At 38.5% G+C, this 24,126-nt stretch overlaps 1 protein-coding gene across 12 annotated transcripts in view; it reads left to right on the top strand.

The window, feature by feature from the left end:
• The window catches only part of Prlr (prolactin receptor), a 168,538-nt gene that overhangs the window by 140,868 nt on the left and 3,544 nt on the right, over positions 1–24,126 (top strand). For 9 of the 12 annotated variants that reach the window (XM_038323103.1, XM_038323101.1, XM_038323102.1 and 6 more), the window contains 5 exons: positions 1,723–1,892; positions 3,291–3,432; positions 3,909–4,008; positions 4,523–4,592; positions 6,356–7,400. In XM_038323103.1, coding sequence (XP_038179031.1) covers positions 1,723–1,892; positions 3,291–3,432; positions 3,909–4,008; positions 4,523–4,592; positions 6,356–7,354 — 1,481 coding nt within the window. In that variant the 3' untranslated portion in view covers positions 7,355–7,400. Of the gene's footprint in view, positions 1–1,722; positions 1,893–3,290; positions 3,433–3,908; positions 4,009–4,522; positions 4,593–6,355; positions 7,401–16,725; positions 17,395–22,756; positions 22,946–24,126 lie in introns of those variants that run through there. The other 3 variants (XM_038323106.1, XM_038323107.1, XM_038323108.1) reach the window with 3 other exon arrangements.

Raw genomic sequence — 24,126 nt, 5'->3', positions numbered from 1 at the left:
TAGACTCCTAGGAGAATAGATAGGATGAGGAGAATGACATTTAGATAATAATTTATGAAGTAGCTAGTAAGGTTTGAAATTACTCAAGCCTTCCCCATGGAAGCAGTACCACTCAACAACAGAAAGCAGGCCAAGCCACTGTAGTAGTCACACGTCTCCCTCCCAACTTCACGTCCTCAGTTTTGCTTACCTTGTTGTTACATGTTTAATAACACACTGAGTCCAATTAGTGCTGGCCATATGGGGTCATCCAATGGGGCATGGGCAACATGCTATAGCCACATCCCCAAGAAAAGTGACTTTTTGTTCCTCCAGCCTCCACCAATGGCCAGTCGCTCTTCAGCTAGGGATGAGACCTCAGGGGCCCCTCCCCCTCGATGCTTGCAGTTTGAACTTATTTGATCTCCTCAGACCCTTCACAGGAAGTCACAGTAGTTGTGGTTTCCTATGTGCAGCAGCCAAGTCTTGCCCAAAAGACAGCCTCTCGCAGCACCCTTCCCCATCTTCCAGCTCTCACCTTCTTCCTGGCCCTGCTTCTGTGCTCTTTCAAGAGCCCTGGGGAGAGGGATTTGATGCAGGTGCTGCTGCATCTTGAGCTGAGCCCTCGCAGCCCAGTAGGTGTTTCACCCTTAGGGCAGTAGTCCCAAGGCCCATCACTGGAAAAATCTGAGAGTAAGTGCCTCCTTTGATTATTTTTAATTGTGGTAAAATACATATAACAAAAATCATCATCTTAAAATCATATTAAGCTGTGTAATTCATGGCATTAGTTCATTTAGAATGTTGCATACATATTAGCTAATTCTTGCTGCAACCTGCAGGGAAAACACTGTTTAAAAATTGTTTCAAAATAAAAGCTGCTTCTAAGTTTCAAATAACACTCATGACTGAATATGGGACTTTAGATCAGTAATTGTTCCTCTTTTCATTTCTCTTCTGCCGAAGGGGCCCAGGAATACAGGCTCATGACATTTGGGGAAGGGGTTAAATGATGATTCATTGTTAGAGTATTGTTTTAATTCATGGCATGTAGTATGCATTCAAGAAATGACAAGGTTTTGCTAGTGGGAATTCAGTAAACATCTGGGGACTGAATAAATGGGACAATAAGCTGCTTGAGGGTTACTCAAGGGAACACTCTCCAGAAGGTCAAATAGGCACAAGTTAGCCATTTACTATCAGTCAGGAAGAAGTCTGCTCTCCACAGAGAGTGATGTAAAATATAATCCATGAACTGAAGGCAAAAGTCCTTAAACTTGTTACCTGCAAAGTTACAAATATGAGTGGGTGATGCACAGAAAGATGTGCAGACTTTCGAGGAAATGGTTGTTCCCACCTCAGGGAAATTTTAACTATTCCAAATGTCTTCCCCAATCATCTCCTTGTAACTCCCGTCCCAGTTACTATCACATGGACATTGCTGTTAAGGGAAAAATGTGCACATGCATATGAACCTGGCTGAAAGGAAGTGGAGAATACAGCCAAAGCAAAATCTCATTTGCTTTTTTTGGGGGGGAGGGGGGTTATTTTTCAAATCCCATCTTCAAGTTCAAACACAACTGATCACATGTCAAGAGTAAGAAGGAATTTATTATGTCCTCTGGGAGCTCCTCATGCAGTGGAGAAAGTAGACAGACAAATACAAGCCATGACAGAAAACAGTAGAGCCCAAGAGAAGGGCCAAGTCATGAAGGAAACTAAAGATGTCTTTTATATCCACAGTTGAGCCAGAGCCTCCTCGGAACCTGACTTTAGAAGTGAGACAGCTGAAAGACAAGAAGACATATCTGTGGATAAAATGGTCCCCACCCAACATAACTGATGTGAAAACTGGATGGTTTACAATGGAATATGAAATTCGATTGAAGTCTGAAGGAGCAGATGAGTGGGAGGTGAGTCAAAGTGAAGTTTATTGGAGGACCCATGTCCTTCGGCAGGGATAACCCTCTCGCAAGAGAGCAGATCGTTGCCCCAAGTACTGTGGGCATCCCCTTACAGAAACAGCCCTGCTAGACAAGGAATGCCTTCTCCCTTCTCCCGAGACTGAAAGCTGTTCGTATTCGCAACTCTTACAAAGGCAATGGCTTGTACCAGACAGGTTCCCTCTTCGGTTCCCAATTTACGCACAAAAGTAAATCTCAGACAGCCTCTGGATATAAACTATAAACTATACTGAGCCTGGAGGCAAGAGAATCAGTTTAATATACCCATGGTCAGTGTTTATAAGGAAATGCTTTGTAATAGTTCAGTGTAAAATGATAATGCTACAATTACGGGCATAATGGTAATTCTACCTTATGTCTCTGTTGAAAATGAGACATTTGCAAACATAGTCAAAATAATAGGATCACACATTTTTAGAAAGGTAATTAAATTCCTAAAGAAAATAAAGTAGTCTATATTTTAATTCTCCCTGTCTCAGTTTCCTAATATATATATATATATATAAAATATATATACATTATATATTATAATTATTATATTATATATTATATATATATATATAAATAGCTGGTTAATCCAAACAAAGTCTACTACAAGACATTATTTTTGATGTAGTGAGAAGAGGAGGCTACTTGTTCAGAAGGATGTCCCACAGTCTTCACCTTTTATTACTTCTTTATATATTCACTTAGCTAATATCTTGGCTCCTGTACTGTCTGGAATCAGACTTTAGATTTCAAGGCTTGAGTAGATTCGGGGGAGAATACATGTAGCTCAACATGCTCTGTAAGTAATATGAACTTTGTACTGTATTCTTCATCATCAGCATCATCAAGTCATCTGATCGGCCTAGTATAATTGATACTAAATCTGAGTCCTAGACTAGGAAGGTAGAAACCTGATAGCCTCCTTGCTAAATACCATTTTATTTGTGTATGATCACTTCAACATACATGACGACTTGGATTCCTTCCACCTAGTAGTTTTTACACCAACTAATAATCCTTTAAATCAATTACGTCATTGGAATTTGTAAACTAATAATTTTATTATCTCTTATATGTACGTCTAATTTGTTAGCTACTTTACTTTTACTAAGTAAAGTGGTGAGGGGCGGCAATTGTCTTTCTGAAATGGAGTTCCAAATAGAGACATAGAAAACCTTTTTTATTTTTATGAGAAAATTTTTATGAGAAAATTTCAAGAAGAAGAAGGAAAGGATAGAACAGAGCGATGAAAATAAGGCCTAACCATGTCTACCTAACTCCCCATTAACTCATGTGAAAGGAAACCTCTTCCCATAACAAGAGTCATAGGTGACTTCTGTTTCTCTTGTTCTTCCTTAGAACCATTTTACAGGGCAACAAACACATTTTAAGGTTTTTGACTTATATCCAGGACAAAAATACTTTGTCCAGACTCGCTGCAAGCCAGACCATGGATACTGGAGTAGATGGGGCCAAGAGAATTCCATTGAAATACCCAGTGGTGAGTGTTTTGACTATACTTTCCCCCATATGTGTGTGTGTATTATATATATATATATATATATATTACTAGCAATAAAACTGCATGTAATAGCTACTAATAATACAGAAACTGTTTTGAGCCCTATCTTAAAAAGTAGGTAGAGATGTGATTATCATCTCCTAATCTAACAAACAGACATTTGGAAGAGCTGTATTACTGCCTGAATCATAGTTTCCAAGCATAAGTTTCTAGAATAAAGTTACAGGTATAAATCTAGAATGTCCTCCAAGGACTCACTGGTCATTCATTCTGATCTGACCTTCCTATCTGTCTTACATGTACCTTCTGTTGATGAGTTGCTTTTCAAGTCAAGAAACACAAGTAGGAAGACAAAAATCTTGAGTCTAAATTTGCGTGTGTTATTTTGGTTGGCTAGTTCATTTTTAATGTTGATATTATATGTGATCAAAGCTCTCTGGCTGTTTGTTTTTTAGACTTCACCCTAAAAGATACAACCGTGTGGATCATTGTGGCCATTCTCTCTGCTGTCGTCTGTTTGATTACGGTCTGGGCAGTAGCTTTGAAAGGCTATAGGTACTACACTGTCTCCCAGCTCTTCTCTCAGGCATTATTATCTGGAATAATGGCAAAAAACACCGATAGAAAGATGACGAAAACCAGCAGACAGCCTAAGTACCTTATTTATCCATTAGTGCTAGTACTTCTTCTAATACAAAAAAGTAATCTTTTATCAATGGGTTTTTTAAAGAGTATTAAAAATATACTTTTTGAATCTAGTGTTCTTTCTATAAAATAGGGGCTTGGAGCTGTAAAATTGTGGAAATCTGGCAAAAGCAGCTAAGGCTGAAAGAATCAAATGGAACAAATAAGCCAGTAGCTTGAAATTAGTATTCAAAATTAGCCAGCGAAGGTGTAGTGCGTGTCTCTACCACTACCTCTGGCATTTACAGCTACCTTAATACAGCCCTAGAAGTCAACCTCTTATAGCCCAAGCATCAACTGAGAACTGGCAGAGGGGGTGGGAATCTCTTTCAAATATTATAATGAAACATGAGTCATTTGTCCACTCTCACAAATTATTTTATAGCATGATGACCTGCATCTTTCCACCAGTTCCCGGGCCAAAAATAAAAGGATTTGATACTCATCTGCTGGAGGTGAGTGTCAGAAGCAGAGAGTGTGATGTGACTCACTGCTTGATGGTAATTAGGTTTGCATACGCCCGCTCAGTCCTCATCCCTTTGCAGTCGCCCCTTCTCATCAGCATGTATATTAACAGAAGGAAGTATTTGGGATGACTGTGTTCATCTTCATATTCTAAAAGTCACAGAGCAGAGAGAGACAGCTCGGAGGCATCCAAACTCATGGGGAGGCATGTTACATTGCCCAGGGCTGCCCCTGAAGACAGAGATGACCGTTTTTTTCAAATAATGAGTTTAGAGAGAGGGAGCAGATATTTTAACTAATGCTCACTACCACCGTCTCCCTTACACAAGTCCAAGTTTCCATTTCAATGTTCCTTACAAAGCCACTGTGACAGAATTTTCCATTGTTCCTATGCTCCCATTTAAGTGGTCAGTAGATCAGTACTCTTTGGGCTGGTGTTTCCCAAAGCACACTAGACTGATTTGAGACAGAATTAAAGCATTTCTCTCTGGGTTGAGATGTATAGTTTCAATCTGACCTTACCAGCAGTGTATAGAAAAGCCATCACCTGTATATAAAAGTAAATGCCAGTTGATGTGATTGTTTATTAGTGATTTGTCTTTCAAAATCACTTTGACTGTAACTACAAGGACTAGAGGTAAGGAGTTTGGGTTTCTGGTCCAGGGGTCTTACCCACTGTTCAGTCTACTATTGACGTTTATAAAGCCAACAGCAATGTCTCAGCTAAGCAAGTTACCTAGTGTCTATCTCATAGCTCAACCTGCTAGCCACGGAGACCTAATGATAAATGGTTACTCTATGGTTATACTGTTTATATTCTTTCTTGCCTTATCTCTAAACTTCATAAGAACCCTGACATATAAATGATATTACTCCCATTATAAAATTGGCAAGCAATCTATGCAAAGTCATATCTACCTGGTAAGGGATAAAAGCCAAGGCTTAGGCATGTGACCTAAGCCAGAGGACTTGGGAGAAGAGGAGAAGTAAAAAGAGACTGGATGAAGGAAGAGAGAAATAGGAGAGAGAGAGAGAGAGAGAGAGAGAGAGAGAGAGAGAGAGAGAGAGAGAGAGAGAATGTGGAATAGGAGGAAGAGAGGAGGAGGTAGGAGATGAAAGAAATAAAGAAAAAATAGAAAAATTGAAGAAGAAGAAAAAGGAAAGGAGAGATGGAAAATAGTAAGAGGAGGAAAGGGGGAAGGAAATGGGGTGGTAGGAGAAGCTAGAGACAAGGCCAGTTCACTGTCACCACACTCCAGAAGGTGGTAGAGGAGGCTAGGAGGCCAGCCACCGCATCTCAGAATTACTCTGCCATTGAGTACCAGTCAGGCGTATACACAGACACTACGACTTCAAATGTTTCACAAGACACTTTGGTTTCATAGTTCTATGTTTATCATACATTGAGTAATATAGTACTTTCCCGTGGAGTTCATAGCCACTATTAGAGACAAAGAAAAATCATGAAAGATTAAAGAAAAGTAATTTGGTGAATAGGACCCAAAAAGTGCTTGTAGATGACCTGACCCGTGTCTGCAGTCTGGGGGCGGGATACTGTGAGACTCCTCACAGACCCTGCTGCTGAGCAATAGGAGGTGGAAAGCTTCCATTCCAAGACTAAGCAAGATACGGCCTGGCTGCAGCCCCAGGAGCAAAGCCCCTTTACTCTGCTCAGATACCGCTCAGCTGTGAGGCCAAGGGTGGCAGTGCGCTGAAGCTAACAGCCATTCTCCTTGTGTCATTGTTTCAATAGAAGGGCAAGTCTGAAGAACTCCTGAGTGCCTTAGGATGCCAAGACTTCCCCCCCACTTCTGACTCTGAGGACTTGCTGGTGGAGTTCTTAGAGGTGGATGACAGCGAGGACGTGCAGCTAATGCCCTCCCGTTCCAAAGAGTACCCAGGCCAAGGCGGGAAGCCCACGCACCTAGACCCCGACAGTGACTCGGGTCACGGAAGCTATGACAGCCATTCTCTTCTGTCTGAAAAGTGTGAGGAGCCCCAGGCCTACCCACCTGCTTTCCACATTCCTGAGATCATTGAGAAGCCAGAGAATCCTGAAGCAAATATCCCTCCCGCCCAGGACCCCCAAAGCAGCGCCCCCTATTTTCACGCAGATGTATCCAAATCTTCAACGTGGCCTTTGCTGCCAGGCCAACACATGACCAGGTCTCCTTATCACAGCACTGCTGATGTGTGCAATCTCGCTGGAGGTCCTGTAGACACGCTGGCCTCTTTCCTGGACCAAGCAGGAAAACGTCTTCTAAAATTTTCTAAAACCCTTGAGACTGAAGAGGAAGAAGAGGTGGCAGAGCATGAGGAGACGAAAAGCTTCCGTTCTAAAACTAATCAAAACGCATCATGGCCCCTGCTCCAGGAGAAAGGCTCCATTGTTTATGCTAAACCCCCAGATTATGTGGAGATTCACAAAGTCAACAAAGATGGGGTACTATCATTGTTCCCCAAACAGAAAGAAAACAACCAGATGGAGAAGCCTGGGGTTCCTGAAACCAGCAAGGAGTACGCCAAGGTGTCTGGGGTTGTGGATGACAACATCCTGGTGTTAGTGCCAGATTCACGAGCTCAGAACACAGCTTTGTTTGGGGATTCAGCCAAGAAGGCTCCACCATCGCTCGAACAGAATCAGTCTGAGAAAGATCAGGCCAGCTTGGCTACAACCTCAAGCAACTGCAGACTCCAACTGGGCAGGTTGGATTACCTGGATCCTACATGCTTCATGCACTCCTTTCATTGATAGCCAGACTCGTGGAACAATTGGCTAAAATGTGATTTCTCTTCAGGTAACACTACAGAGTCATGGAATAGCGTGGTCTGCTAGCAAATGTTTCAGGATGTGGGTAAAATAACACACTACTTCACTCCTTTACATGCTCCCATTTCAGCACCTGCCTCCTCTCAGCAGCTGGTTTCCAGAACAATCGATCATGTATGCTGTGATTCGCAGACTTGCTCTTCGCTATTAGTAATATATATGTACATATATGTGTATATATGTACATTATATATGTGTGTACATATATATAATGTGTTCAATGAAATAAAAGCACATTGTTTACCATTCTTGAGGGATGGTGCCAACAGGTATAGCCTCCGCAATGGATTTGGCTTCTGGTAGAGGTATAAAACGGCCAAAACGACTTAGCGTAAGATGATGTTGAAAAGGCCATAAAAGAGCTTTTCAAAACAGATGGCTAAGCCTTTACACTCCTCCTTCATTTGATTCGGATGGTCCAAGTATAACCCTTTTCTGAAAGGACACATTCCAGGACACCAGCCAAATTGTTTACAACAGTCCCTATACCTTACTGACCCTTTGCCTGTATGCAAGTGAAATCAGGCCCCATTTTTTTTTTTTGCTTAAAGTAATTTGAGTATGTCAAGAATGGTTTATCCTGCCTAAATGTTATTTCTTTCTAAGGCCTCTAGAGTGTATAGTTTGGGGGAATAAAATTTTCTTACAAAATAAGGCCAATGAATTCCATGTGATGAGCCATTTTCAAATGTTTTCCTTGCTTCATTTCAGCAGGACAGATGATTTGATATACATCCTAGTATTTTCTTAGTAGAAAACAGACTCCCAAAGACTAATTTTAATCTAACCGGTAATTATTGCAGGGTGGTTGTAGAAGTGTTGCCTTACTGTATATACAATTTTGCTTTAATACAAACCCGTAAGTTTAGCACTGTATTTTTGAAGACTATTTTTCTATCACTTAGGTAAAGTAAAGACTATTTTCTAACTTCCCAGTACTGCTGTTTACGTCTTCAAGTGGGGGCAGTCATTTCTGCTGCAAGGTTATAATGAGTATTCAAAGTATATATAGTATATGCAGACCATGTCAGAGAGAAATGTCAGGCCAACCCCTTGCCCACTTAAGAATGTGAAGTGAATGAAAAATTTAACTAGGTACAAAATAGTACCATTTGTCGGATTATTGTTTTTATCTCCGGGACACTTTAAATAGGAGCCATCTCTATTAGGGTTTTAGGACTCTAGACCTAAAATATTTCTCCCGTGAACTTAGGGCTCTGCACACCTATGGGTGACTCTTATGAACCATGAAAGTGGAGAGTAGTGACCGCTAGCATAGTTTCCAAGACAGAGAATTGGCTTTGTTTTATTTACATTTTTTTTCTGAGAAATTCTGAACACAAAAGGATTTTAAGCAAAACCAAAAGTCAAGATCTCTCTGGAATAAACGCATTCGCAAACTCTTGGCAGAGGCTGTGCTCACGTCAAGAACGTCCAGCTAGAAGTTCTAGGAAATCAAGCAGCTGTTAGTGATAACAAGAGCTTCAAAGGTCAGGAGATGGAGAATCCGCCAGACAACTGCAGGGGCAGGCTTCCTGAGAAGGCTCGCAACCTTATATCTCCATCTTACTAGGAGTACCCAGGACTCATCTACTGCATTCTGTCTCCCCCCTCCACTCCATCTCACCTATTGGCAAGTAATTCTCTGTCCATTCACTAACAGGATATAGAGACTCTGAACTGCACCTCTTGTGAAGTTCATCCAAGAAGCACATATTGGTAGAAACTGCACTCAGAGATTCCTTGATGCCTGAGAGCAAACACACAGCCAACCCTTTCAGAACTGCAAATGCAAACCCTGAAGCCTATTTTCCCAAAACACAAACATCTTGTGGACAACAGAAGCATTTGGCAACATTGTTCAGGCTCATTCAGTGCCCTGGATCCTCCATACTGAATGTCTGAGGACCAGTTGCTTTGGCACTACTTGGAAATTTTGTTTTCACCATCTCGAGTCTCATCAAAGACATATGGAATTGGAGTCTGCATTTTGCTAAATGCCAAGATAACTCACGTGCACACTCAGTCTGGAGAAGCATTGTTTTCTACGACCATTTCCATGAAAGGCTTTTCCCCCTCTCTTGGAAAATATGGAGCAAGTCTATTTAACTTGAAATAAGCAACACTGTATGTAAAGAGAAAGCATGAACAAAACTATTAGTGATTTAAGATTTACATAATGATGTTTATATGAAGTCACATGAGAGAATGACATGCAAAATGCACACAACTTCTAAGAGGGCCAACGAATCTAGTTCACCTTGAAAAGTACTGACAAAGAAGCTTCAAAACCAGTACAAACTAAGCCTTTCCCAACATAGTCTGTTCTTCTCCAGGAGATAAATATATGCACTCATTTACAAATTATGACCACTATAGAACTGATAGTGCATGTGCTACTTATAGTTTGAAATCTAAAAACCTGCTTCTGATATATAATTTTGCATAGATGAAAAATATGACTGTCTAAAGACAAAGCTCATCCAACAAAAATCTATAGATCTATTTGTTTATTAGAATCTTTATGACAAAATCTTTTCTGTTGAAAGACAGCTGCTTGAGCGACAGAATGAATACTAGGAGTCAAGACACGTGGGTTCTACTCCTGCTATGCCCTGGAAAGTCCAATTGCCTATTCAGGATTTCAGTTTTTCTGACTACATTGGACAAATTGCCAGTAGCCTTGACTCTGTGACTCACTAAGTAATTTGAGCCGATCGCTGGCATCTTAATTAAGTTGTGAGACAGGTTCTAGAAATGCAATCACCTTCACCGATGTGCTCGTTTCTGCTTCACTCTTTCAAATCTCAGGACCTGTTTGTCTTCATGCATTGCACATACACAGTATAAGTCAGCCTTGAAGATCATGTGCAAATATGTGTGCAGAGATTAAGGTGTAGAACTAAGAAAGACACAGAAAATGAGACACTGGTCTTTAGAAAAATTACCTTTAATGTGTCAAATCATGCTCATTCCTGCATGGAGACAACAGCCTCAAATCTCTGCTCTTGTATTTGGTTGTTGGCTGTTTTCCCACCATCATATTTCATGAATAACCATTGCGCATGTAGATTAAAGAACCTTTCTCTCTGAACCACAAAAAAAAATGTAGTTTTGTAAGCAACTGCCTAAGAACTCATGTTATGAAGTACATGGAAACTGAATACATCCCGTGGATGATTGATGGAACTTTAGGACACAAATGGCAAAATAGTCTATAATAGGATTTAAGAAATGCATAGAAAGAACTTTAATATGAGCACAACTTGCCCTCTGCTGTGTCACTGATTTTTAATAGATGATACATTCTCCTAAGTGCCTGAGAACTGGTAATCAGTTGTAGGTTAATGATTCACTGTAAACCCGTTTGATGGGAAGCAACCAAGCTCTTGCTGCATATGTAAGCTCAAACCTGGGAGACGCTTTGCTTGACGTGATCCAACATTGGTGAATCATCAGTTAATGAGCCATTAAAGGACCTGAGCTCCAGGGGAAAGTCTTTCCAGACAGAAACCTAGATCCTTTCTTTCTCATTTATTTCTTTAAATTCGGCTTCCCTCTGCTGTCCCATCATTTGCAAAATGACTCGGCCTGCCTTCAGCAACTTCAATCTAACACAGACAAGAAAGAAACAGATCTGTATGTTTTACAAAGTGCCTTTCTTTACCTTTTTTTTTAAAAAAAAAATTCTTCATTTTGGAAGAAAAGTGCATTGATCAGACAGTGAATTTCACCTTAAATGGATTTCTTTTAACTAAATGGAGAGATAAAGAAAAGAGCAGCCAGAGAAAGGATGACAAAATAATCTAAAGACTAACCAGAAAAATATGCAGAGATTTCTGTGTGTAGTTTAATTGAATCATCGCAGAACTGAAATGAACAGTGCCAGTCACTTTGTCTAAGTGTGATTGGAGATAAGCCTGCCAGCCCATGACTCAAAACTTTCCATTCTGAAACAAAATGTTGATACGTTCTTGAATGACACTGAATTATATGCCAAGTCCTACAGAGGATAAGATGTGCACTTTGAAGCTCTGCACATAAATGGAAAAGCAGTAATAACCTGAATTTATATCCCCCGATTTGCTATGGATGAAAGCCTTGTGTGTACTTCATTGAACCAGGTTTGTTTTCTGACTTTTGGCTCAAGCACAACGTTGACGCAGCTAGGAGAGTCACTGAGCCTTCCATGTTCAGTTCTAGGTCACATCACTGTTGCTAACTAAGCTGCATGACCATGATTATCTCTTCTGATTCCGGCCACTGGTTTCCTCTCTTTAGATAAGTAGGTTGACACCCTCAAAAGATGTTTCTAAGACTTCTTCTAGGTCTGTCTTTGAGTTAATTTTCATGAGTTATGTAAAATCTAAGACTATAGATGAAAATCCCAGATTCCACTACTGACATGCACTTGACCTAGGTAGTGAACGCCTGAGACTGTGTGTAGAAATAATTAGCAGAAAACTGAGATCCATTTCTCCAAGTTAGGTAGACTAGAACCGTTGCGTCTCTGCTTCTTTCCGTTCTGCATAATTAAAACCTTTTCAGTCCCTCTTTCCAGGACCTGTTCTTCTCCCTAAAGATTAATAATGTAGAGTAGTAAACTTGGGGCCTATAGGACCAATTATTAAATCTCCCCACAAACACAAACCTGAACTGAGATCATAAGTAATACTCCATTTAGATATGTACTTGCTTAAAGATTCAACCTGGTAACTTGTTATCTAAGAATTCTAAGCTATCTTGATGAGTAAGTTTTGACAGTCTTAAAGAGAAACCTTAAAATACAGACTTTTTGCTTCAGAGTTTATGATCTAATGAGAAAATCTACTTATAATTACAATCATTTCTTATGATTAATAGACATGTCATCCATGAATCACATGGGAATTTTCTCCTCAGTCTTTAATTTTCCAAGAAGGTAACTTTGGGTTTGAGCTCTGCATGGTTTCAGTTTCCAATGGAGGGAAAGGGTAGAAGATGGGATGTTCCAAAATGTGGGACATATGAGAACCCCATGAAATGGAGAGTATACATTAATTCAAATCTAACTGAAAATGGTAAATCTGCATGCAATTATGAGTTAATTGATGAGAGACATACACAACTCATGAGACTAACAGCTCTCCTGTTCACACCACTTCCTTTTATTTCAAGTTAGAAAGCACTGAAACACATAGAGTAGAAAAACACCCATCTAGATGGTTTAGCCAATGAGCAAAGGGACTCACAGGTCATCTTGGTATACTAATTAATATTTATCTACTGCCATTTAAAAAGAGAAGAAAAAATTTAGAAGCCATTGTACTATCAAACATAAACTTTAATAGTTATAGTCAACTTATGCCCCACCTGGATAAACTTAAAATTACAGGCTTAGTTTGTCTGTACACATTTTGCAAATTAGAAAGGCAGCCTTCTTACCACATTATCAAAAATGGAAAAAAAACTATATAGCAAAAATATCTCTGAAAATCGTTTGTTTTACTAAATTCCTGAGGAAAGTATTTTGAATTTTTAAAACTACCTCCCTTCCCCATCCTAATGACCTTCCTTCAAAGCTGCTTATAGTTAGGAATCAAAGATACCACACCTTATGTTTGGACTGGTGTTGATGGAATATTTGTTATATTTCTCGTGTGACACTCCTAAGTAGCTGTTATTTTACACTATATTTCTTTTTGTGGTTGAAAACCAGTATATGCCATATTGAAATATATAATCCTCATGCTGTAAATTTATCATGTAATACAAATGAAAATCATTATTTAATGACTTACGATCTAACAGTATCTAATTTCAGTGTAGTTATGTCTATGTCTGTAAAACAAAATTAAATATTTGTAATCATATATGCAATCATATATTTCTGTTGAAAACTGTGAATGTTCTGATTTTTTCCTTCATCTTTGTCTATAAGTGATACTGTATGTCATTGTATAGCTGACCTGGGCTTCTAATGTGTTTAAAGTACAATCCACCCATGAAATGTCAATGCTTTGGCTTTGCTTCATGTCATTTCTGCGTGTTCTTTGCACCTTGAGACTTGCTTCTGTGTGCTCTATCAATAATTTTAAACAATGTGAGAGTCTCATATAAACCAAAGCAATTCAGACGCAGCCCATTGAGTGATCATGCCCTGTGTAAAGCCATATTGAAACAAAGACTCCGCTGTAGCATAAGGCTCCCTGTTTCCAAAGCTGCCACTACCTCTCTCTTGCTCTTTCCCTATAAAATGCCAAGCAAAATTGAGCCTTGAAGTGGGAAATTAGAAGTGGCTACTAATGTTGTCATTTTTACCTTCTAACTCACTACTTTACAGATTTATGCTAGGTTTTATGAATAACCATTTTTACATTTTGATATTTTGTAAACATTGGCTGATGAGTAAAGTACAGAAAGACCACACAGTAAGTCATCAGACTTTTTTTTAAAAAATCAAAGATTGCAAAGATTTCCCCTATCAGTGAGTCACCTCAAGGTGGTTGGCCAAAGCCATTATAATTTCTGTCACTATATTTGAAATACCCAACACAGTGCCTGGCTGGTAGAGTGTTTATTTCCTTCGCCTCTCCTAGTTCTCTTTTCTTGTTTGAAATGCAAATGAACAGAATTGCATGGATGTTGTTAAAGTGATTTTTCTTGAAGAATTTTTTGCTGCTAGAAGATCTATAATCATGAATTTGTAATTTAATTTGCCCAGACTCCCAAGAAATAAATACCCTCTTGGTTTGATTTTAACCATCAAATATGTTATGGCATGGGAAGAGTTAGCCATTTATCAGAAATAATCTTGTTCTGATTTTAAAGGCTCATTTCTATGTGTCACTGCTGTGGTGTCTGCTTTCTTTCTTTTGTATTAAAGGATTATACACTGCTAAGCACATATGATTTGTCTCTTACATTTTTCACTCTGTGAATCTTGGGTTATTGCACGTTGTGCTTCCTGGTTTTCACGGATTTATCCATTTGCCTCTAACCACTTTGAACGAACAACATGGACAGTTAAATCATTGTCAATAATACAAAAAAATGCTAATTTCTCTCACATCATTTTTACTGCATGCCAAAAATAATGCTTGCTGAACAGAATCCTAGCAATCGCAGAATAATATGGTCATTATATTTCTATTTGTGTCGTTATTGAAAATACCCAGCTCAGTGCCTGGCTCAATAAATATGTGTTTCCCTTGCTTGTCCTTCTTCTCTTTTTTTATTTGAAAAAAGGGAGAAATATGAAGAATATCATGCATATGGCTAAGACAATTTTATTTAAGACTTAAAAACACTTAGAGATATATAATCAAGAAATTGTTCATCAAATTAAATAAAACAGATTTTCCCATTTGTGTTCACCCATCTGAACAAGAAGGCAAAATTCCCCTCCTTAAACTCATTTGTGTCATAGGAGAAGTTGACAGAAATAAAGTAAGATGAAATTGGATTCATCGGGATCGAATAAGGAGGCTCGTTGAACTATAGTAAAATTAAGGAAGGACCAGCCCATCGAGGGGTAAATGGAATCCCTTTGAATAGTGTACTCATCACTATTACTAACTTTTTTTTCTAACAAATTCTATTAGACTGAGCTTGAACTGATAATCTTTACCTTTCAAGGAATTCTGATCTAGAATCATCCAGCGTTCATGGTGTGTTACAGAGCTGTGTAAAGTGTGCTTTGGATTGTTTGAGATGCCTTTTCTGCTCCTATTTATCATCTAGCGCTATGTCTTATTAGAGAACGGACATTCTCTTTCTCATGGTGACTATCAGTCTCTAAAACATGGCCTTGGTCAAAAAATGCACTGACTTTCTGTGCTTCTATTGGAACCATCTGCCTTTAATTCTAAGGCTCATGAGTATTTTTAACTTGCAACATTTGGAGTGTCTGTTAAAAAAATTAAGTACGGTACAATTAACAGTGACCTGAGGCCATAAAATAGGTGACATGTTTTCTGAATGTGTTGTGTGTGATTTTCTGAGAGAAATCCGGAACTCACATTGCCACATCTTGCCAGAAGCAGGTCTAAAACCTGAACACATGTGGTCCTCCTCCAACTATATAGTCTAACTCTTCATCCTGCTATTTAGAAACTGGAAGACACAACTTCCATCTTGGTGTGTAGAAGACAAGAGATAAGGCCATTAAACACCACCACCCCCCAGAACGTTACAGAATGTGGGGGGCAAAATCTCCTGCTGGATGTGATAGCCTCTCGAAAGTGTGCAAGGGAGATCCAGCCAATTCCTGATAGTGTGAAATTCAGAATTTTTAACATCTAAAATTACAATTCTTTTTTTTTTTTTTTTTTTTTTAGTTTTAGCTAGCATGTGGATTCTTTTTTTTTTATTTTTTTTTCCTCTTGGTTTATTTTTTTTTATATTTAAAAATTTCCATCTCCTTCCCTCCTCCTCCCCCCTTCCTTCCCTCCTCCTCCCCCTTCCCTCCCCTCCTTCTCCCCCTTCCCTCCCCTCCCCTCCGAATTGTATATATAGGTGCTTGGGATATACAATTCTTTTATAATAAGCTCCTCCCACACCATACTGCCCAACCCCAGCCATCCGTGGGAACATTAAACGTTCTTCTCTTTTTATGACCAGGAAGAGTCATATTAAAGTGTGTTCTTTACATCATTATAAAGTATTTTATAAAAAGCTTTATAAATGGATGGAAGAAAAATGGGAATTTTATAAATGTGTTTTTAAAAGGTTGTAAATGAGCCAGGGCGTGTTTAGAGTGTGGTTGCTTCTTCTAAGACGTAGAATGTAACCGTAAATGATATTTCTAGTAGTTTGATTTTCCACGAGCAATACTGGTAGTACTTCTGAATTGTGTGAATTTGTGATACATTTTCCAGTCCTTTTTTTTGAGTAATGTTTTTTGCAATGGTAAGTGTCTAGTTTAAATTCATTTTAATAAGTTGTTTCCTTGTATGCTTACACCACATATTATATAACAGATGGAATGTGAAGCAAGCTCTCTCTTTAATAATCTTTATTAGAACTTGGTTTTCGTTTAGTTTGGTTTGACTTGGCTTTGGCCTGGCTTGGTATTAAAAAAGAGGAAAATGGCATTCTTGCACTAAAATATTGAGGCACACGCTAACACATTTTACCTCAGGCCACTCATCTATGTTTTTGCAAAGACAAAATTTGTACTCATCTTTCAACACCTTCTCTTATTTTCCTTCTAATTCCAAATCAACTCTGAGTCATTCTTTCAAATAGACTGAGTTCTATGTCTTCTTCTCCTGACCTCATGTTCCTTGTCTTTATTCATTTGCCAAATTCAGGTCTTGAAAATGCAAACATTACTGGAAGCACCCAGAAGTTCCTTGGATCTTCTCCTGGAAACAACCAAGAACAATCATGAAGAGAATTTCCCAATCCAATATTCAATCAGATTGTGAAACCACAACATCTTAGTGACAGAATTGACATTTTCTTGTATTAACTTTTTCCAGCCTAGAATTGCTCTATCTCTTAATCTCAAATCTCAGTTATGATTCAACCATATTTTTATTGAACAAAGTATTTCATAAATGCCTGGAAATTTCCTAGGAAAACATAAAACATAACAAACAGCTATTGATGAACATGAGATTTCCTCAGTATCAGCATTTCCCCTTATATGGTCCATATCTTTTTTTTAACCAATGAAACATCACAAATGCTATCATACATATTCTTCAAAACTGAATTCTTAACTCCTTCATTCAGTGTTACCCACAGTCTTGCAGTTGTCATATATACTCCTTGTCTTTTAAAAAAACTACATTTACCTCATGTCCACATTTTAGTAAATGATATGTGCAATACTTCAAATTTTATGGATTATTACATTTATAAGATTCATCTCCTTGCCCCTTGAGATAGAATTTTCTGAAGTGGCTATAGGCATATATCACTATGTACTTTGATCTTTTTTATCACTGGGATTTTTTTCTTTTTTTCCTTTTTTCCTTTTTTTCCCTTTTTAAATTGATTTTTATTGAGCTCTACGTTTTTCTCTGCTCCCTTCCCTGCCTCTCCCTACCCCTTCAACACTCCCAAGGTCCCCATGCTCCAAATTCACTCAGGAGATCTTGTATTTTTCTACTTCCCATGTAGATTGGATCTATGTATGTCTCTCTTAGAGTCCTCATTGTTGTCTAGGTTCTTTGGGATTGTGATTTGTGGGCTGGTTTTCCTTGTTTCATGTTTAAGAACCACTTATGAGTGAGTACATGTGATAATTGTCTTTCTGGGTCTGGGTTACCTCACTCAATATGATGTTTTCTAGCTCCATCCATTTTCCTGCAAAATTCAAGATGTCATTATTTTTTTCTGCTGTGTAGTACCCCATTGCATAAATGTACCACATTTTTCTTATCCATTCTTTGGTTGAGGGGCATTTATGTTGTTTCTACATTCTCGCTATGATAAACAATGCTGCTATGAACATAGTTGAGCACATGTCCTTGTGGCATGATTGAGCATCCTTTGGATATATACCCAAAAGTGGTATTACTGGGCCTTGAAGAAGTTTGTTTCCTAATTTTCTAAGAAATCACCACACTGATATCCAAAGGGGCTCTACCAGCTTGCAATTCCACCAGCAATGCAGCATAAGTTGTCATCAGTGTTTTTGATCTTGGCCATTCTTACAGGTATCACTGGGATTTTAAGATTCAATCAGCTTCCACTTATTGGTTCTATCTGCTGTATGCAACTGTAAAGAGTTTGAAGAGTTTATCCACGAGATAAATGTTGATGGTGATATAAAAAGTATACCTTAGCATTCTCTAGATACTGACAAATTGTTAGCTCCAAGGTAACGCATCAATTTACCTGTCCCACCCATGTAGGAGCCTCCATGCCTGCCCATTTTTTTAGTCAACTAGTATTATTGTGGAATATTAGTTTAAGATGTGTTGCGTTTGCTTATGCTGTGGACTATTTGTTTAATGATACAAAGATGTGTTGCATTCTTTTATATTGCATTTGTTTCACTCTGTAAAGTTGTGTTAGTTTGCCTGCCTAAAACACCTGATTGGTCTAATAGAGAGCTGAGTGGCCAATAGCTGAATAGAAGATGGAGAAGTGGGGCTGCCAGGTAGAGAGAATACATAGGAGAAAAAATCTAGGCTCAAGAGAAGAGTGACGAGTGAGAAAAAGAGGAGAGGAGCCAGGGGCAGCCACCCAGCCAGCCATGGAATAAGAAGGAAAGAAAGAATATATAGAATTTTAAAAAGTAAAAATTCCAGAAGTAAAATGTAGTTAAAAAGAAACTGTATAATGTAAGGTAGAAACGCAGGCTAGAAACAAGCCAATCTAAGGCCAGGCATTTATAAATAAGAATAAGTCTTTGTGTTGAAGTTGGGCGGCGGGCCCCCAAAGAGAAAAACAAAACTACATAGTATTGTCATATTTTTCTTTCTGGCAATTTGATAGTTACAAAATGAAATACTGTTATTATTTTATTTTAATGCCCTTTTCCCTGATAGAGCCATCTCGTATCTGAATTACTCATTCGTCACCCACTTGTGTTATGTTTCTCTTGTCTTAGTCTGCATTTAACAGATCTTTTTTTTTTTATCTTAATCTGTGTTTCTGTCTACTCCTGCCCTGGTTCTTTCATATTATTCCTATGCCTCCTGCAAAAATCTGACTACCTAGCAAATCAATTCCCACATCACTACACCCCCTTCTTCATTCAGTTGCTCATCATCTAAATTTTGAAATGATCCTATTCTATCTCCTAAAATCTTGGACTGGGAACTAGCCTGTTATGTATTAAAGCTGTATATTAATTCCAAGAGAAGTTTCAAGTTATTGCTCTTTGCTTGTGAGCATGTCCCATTGCTTCACTAGCACGAGCCTTCAGTAAGATTTGTGTTATTCTTCATGAGTATTTGTGCTTGTTCTATGAAACCCCTTTCTAAGCAACTTGTTAAGTTTTGTTGCTATTGTCATTCCCACCTTTTGAAAAACAAAAAAAATATCCTATTCTATGCAGTTACTTGTCAGTAAAATCATGAACTCAATTTTTAAAAAGTTATCTTTTATTTTGCAACTTAGGTGACCTCTGTTGATTCTTACAATGTGTAGATTTTCTTTTTTTGAAATTATATCCTCACAAAACAGCTTTAGTCCTTCTTTCCAACACTTACACTTCTTATTTGTCTTTCACAATCTATGACTTGGAGTACATTTTCCAATATGTGGTGAATGTAAGCAGATAGAAAGTGCCTTCTTCCTGGCTCCTGACTTTCAAAAAGAGTGTGGCTAAATGTTTGCTTTTGGGTGCACTCCATCATATAGCATTTATGCATGCCCTTGGTTATGTTAATGAAATCCTATGGTGATTAATATGAGCATGCGACTTTTCTCTGTAAATGAGTGAATAAATTATTATAGTAAAATTATTCAGAGAAATATCTTTGGACTAATTTGCCATTGTATTCTTGAGGAAACATCACTTGTTCGTGGTGTCTCTTTATCAATTTTATTAGCTCTAATTTGCTTTTAAAAATTAAGGCTTTTGTACTTATGAGGCTCATCATTTTGCTGCTTAAGATAGAATTTTCTGAAGTGATCACAGACAAATTAAAATCATTGGTTAAAGATTTTTTTCTTGCTGTGGCTCTATTAACTTTTGCCTCATACATCTGTAAGCCATACTATTAGGTGTGTATTGGCTTAAATCTTCAATCCTTCTAACACAGTGGTTCTCAATCTTCCTAATGCTGCAACCCTTTGATACAGTTCTTCTTCTTGTGGGAACCCCAACCATAAAATTATTTCATTGATACTTTGTAACTGTAATTTTGTTCATTAAAAATCATAATGTAAATATCTGGCATTAGGATATCTGATATGTGACCCCCCCCATAGCGGTCATGACCTATGAGTTGAAAACTACTATTCTAGTAAGTTTAGTTCTTTTACTGTTAATCTGATGTCCAGTGATTCCTTTATCATAACATCTATTTTTTTCTGACACTTGAGTTCTTATTCTCTTCTGGGTAGTGAATTTCTTGCCAGCGCTTTATTCTGTCACCATATCACACACAACTAGATTTCCACTTACCACTTCCAATTGAGATTGTGTGTGTGTGTGTGTGTGTGTGTGTTATAGGATTATTTTTCATTTCTTCATTTAAAAATTTTTTTCTTTGTCTTTTGCACCCTGAGTTATATGAATCTGTCTAATTTTGTAATAATCATTACAAGAGCAGGTATTAATTGACAATCCTTGACAGATAGGTCACTGTAAACTTGTGACCCTCCAAGTTTAGAGGCAGCTCTCCACACACAGGAACAACAGGAGTGAGTGGGAAAATTATTAGAAATCTCACTCTGCTGTGATTAGAAGGAATAATTTGCCTTGATTGGGAAGCTCAAAGGAAAGAGAACTTGAAATGACACCTGCTAAGAGAAGGGCTAATCCTCCGAGAAGTCCCTACCACACAGTTTACTAAAACATAAATTCTAAGACATCCTTGTGAGTACAAACTCTTCAGTGAGATCACCCATCAGTCATTCTACCACGTCCATTACTGAATAGTCCTTTAACAAGTAGTTTGTGGTCTCTAGATGGAAAGCAGAACCCAGGACAAGCAAAAGTAAGAAGGAAGAAAGGGTATGGATGGTCAAATATGAGCAAAGTATAGCAAAATATATGTCAGAATGAAGCCTGTCATTTTTATAACAACTGATGATGATGATGATGATGATGATGGTGGTGATGATGGTGATGATGGTGATGATGATGACGATGATGATGATGATGATTTCTTTTGAATGAGCATTGTGCTAGCGTGATTAAACAATATGGGTGCACTCTGTGGGCTCCTGGGTATTGGAGTTGAGTAGACAACCCAAAGCAGAATGTGTCCCAGGTCTCTGCAGAATGTGGCTTTGTAAAAAGGAGCAAGTCTGATCATTCTGCTAGGACACGTGCCAATGTCTTTGCACTTTGTGCTCCTTCCCAAGAAAACCAGTATTGCCTGAAATGGTGCTGAGCCCCACCCCCACTGCGGTTCCTTATGCTTTCTAATTGTCATCTCATCATCCCGTACACACCACTCTTCACAGCCTCTAATGCTGAGAAGGAGACCTACAATAGGAGGTTTTATGTGACTTTTCCCTCACCAAAAACTTTAAAAAAAAAAGGCATTCTCCTTCTATTCCACAGGTCTCAAGAACTGGAGACGTGGAGAATAACTTTGGAAATGCTAGCATTTAACCCTTATATGCGACCTTGCTTTGATTTTGGCAAAAGGCCTTGTAGGCAAAGGCAATGTTCATTTGCTCTCAGAAATTAACTAATCAATAAGTGGTAAACCTATACAGCAATCTCCCCTTACAGTCACCAAGGAAGTTTGTCCAACTTTTATGTTCAAGGAGAGATTCTCAAATTTCCCACCCTGATCAAATATACTCTGCATTAGGAGAATTCTTTGTCTTGGAAATAGCTTCAGGTGGAGGAAAAACACAGCTCTTCTATCCCCGCTACCTCATTTATCAGCTGTTTTGATAGAGAAGTTCTTCTCTAATCCTGGGATATAATTTGGGAAGACTGGGCCTCATCTGCCCAAAGAGAACAGAGAAGATAGAAGATATTAAAAAATAGCTGTCCCCTAAATGCCTTATACCTCAGAGGCAGCATCTATTTAACCGGTATTCTGGAACGAACCTTGGGCAGGATTTTGATGCATATTCCAGTGAACTCTTAGGGTGAGGGAGAAGCTTTTCTAGATAGAATGTCTCTCCTCACCCTCCCAGTTTTCAGATTCAGTGAATATTATTTAACTTTACGGAAGTCAAATGAAAGACATTTTGAAAAATTAGTTAAACCATAAATTGATGCTATCTTATTGGCATACACTTGAAACATACATACACGTTGACCCAGAAACCCTTCTTCAAAGAATTTGTTCAAAGGGGGAAAATTAAGTACATACAATTCTGTCTGTAAAGATGGTGGAGAAGGACGTATTAAACAAGACATGTCCTGTGGTCAAGCTTGGAAGTCATCACTCTACTCCAGCAGAGAGAGGCTAAACTTACTGAAATTAATTATTTTCCTTAATTAATTAACCCAGCAGAGAGTAATGTTGCAAAGAGAATTGTCATCCTGAAACTTAGACACAGGTGAATCCTAACAGGTGCAAACAAGCTCTTAGCGGGAGCAGAAGCCACTGACCCCATCACTAGCAGGAACACTGAAACAGTCACGTTGACAAACTACTGGAAGTTAGATATGGACTAATGAAAAGGGAAAGTCTCTGGCAGTCTCCATCAGAATGACTCCTCAACTTTTATTTCTCTTTTTTTAAGAACATTCTCCATTGCCAAGGCTTAGATCATCTTGTTCTTTTGGATGAAAAAAAAAAAGGCGCCTTCCATTTAGCAGGAAGCTGTTCTCCGGGGAGAAGGACCTTGCTAAAGTCCTATATTGGGAAGGGCATTTTCCAGCACCCCCTACTCTTCTGTCACAATTAAGGGAGAAGCAACAAAAGAGAACAGGTAACAAAAAAGAGCTTCAAAACCTAGGTTGAAGTTGGCAAACATAACAGGCAAGGATGCTTTGTTTGTATTGCTTTGTTTCTTAAGTTACTCTACCACAAAAGAAACTGTATAGTCCTACTCCAGGGTCATGCATCTACTGGAAGACTGAAATCCAATCATAAGGTTCTAGGACAACCGTGTGCAGCTATAGCTTTAGCTATAGCTAGGCTTTAAAGAAGGTTCAAAGGTGGCAGCTGCCACCAAGCCTGATGACCTAAATTTGATCCCCTGAGAAGAAGAGAACTGACTCCTGAAAGTTGTCTCCGCATGAATGATGTGCATATGACCACACACACACACACTCACACACAGTGTCTCTAGTCTCCGCATGAATGATGTGCATATGACCACACGCACGCACACTAAGTAGATAATAAATGATAATTTTTATAAAAGACCCGCTACCCCCAAATTCTAGCTTTAAAATAAAGATTCTGAGGGAAAATCAATAACATCAGGGAACATCGTGGAAGGCTCAGGCAAAGGGATCATGAATGTAAGGTCAGCTTACTTAGCAATGACACTGTCAAAGACAAATCAAAACAAAACACACCTAAGAAATTCTAATTCTCTAGTTCTTAAGCCATGGAAAACATTCCTTAGAGCCTACATCTAACTAGGCTACCATAAAATCTCATGTTAAAGGTCTTTTTACCTCAGATGTTATCATACATCACACAGCAGGTTTCAATTGAAAAAAATCACAAAAGATGCTAAAGTGCTAAGATAAAAAGTAATATCTGAGAAGATAAGACAAACATAAGAACCAGACTTGGATATGTAACTATTATCATTATCAGGCAATTTTGAATAACTATACTGAATATGTTGAAGACCCTGATGAGAAACGGATACACATAATGTCATGTGAGTACTGTCATGAGAGAAAGAAGCTCTAAAGGAGAATTGAAGAAGTGCTAAAAGTCGAGAGTACCATGACAGAAATGAACAGTGCCATTAACAGACTCTAGAAGATGGCATTCATCGAGGGAAGGAATTAGTCCGTGCCAGCCTGTGTCAACAGAAATCTCCCAAACTAAAATGCAATTAGAAAAAAAGGGGGAGCATAATATCATCAAAGAACCACAGAATAATTTCAAAAAGGTGTGACATACTGTAATTCAAATATCAGTAGTGGA

Source organism: Arvicola amphibius, chromosome 3 (genome assembly GCF_903992535.2).
Source record: "Arvicola amphibius chromosome 3, mArvAmp1.2, whole genome shotgun sequence".
NCBI classification, from domain to species: domain Eukaryota; kingdom Metazoa; phylum Chordata; class Mammalia; order Rodentia; family Cricetidae; genus Arvicola; species Arvicola amphibius.
Note: the sequence above shows the minus strand (reverse complement) of the source record. Positions and strands in the feature narration are given on the sequence as shown.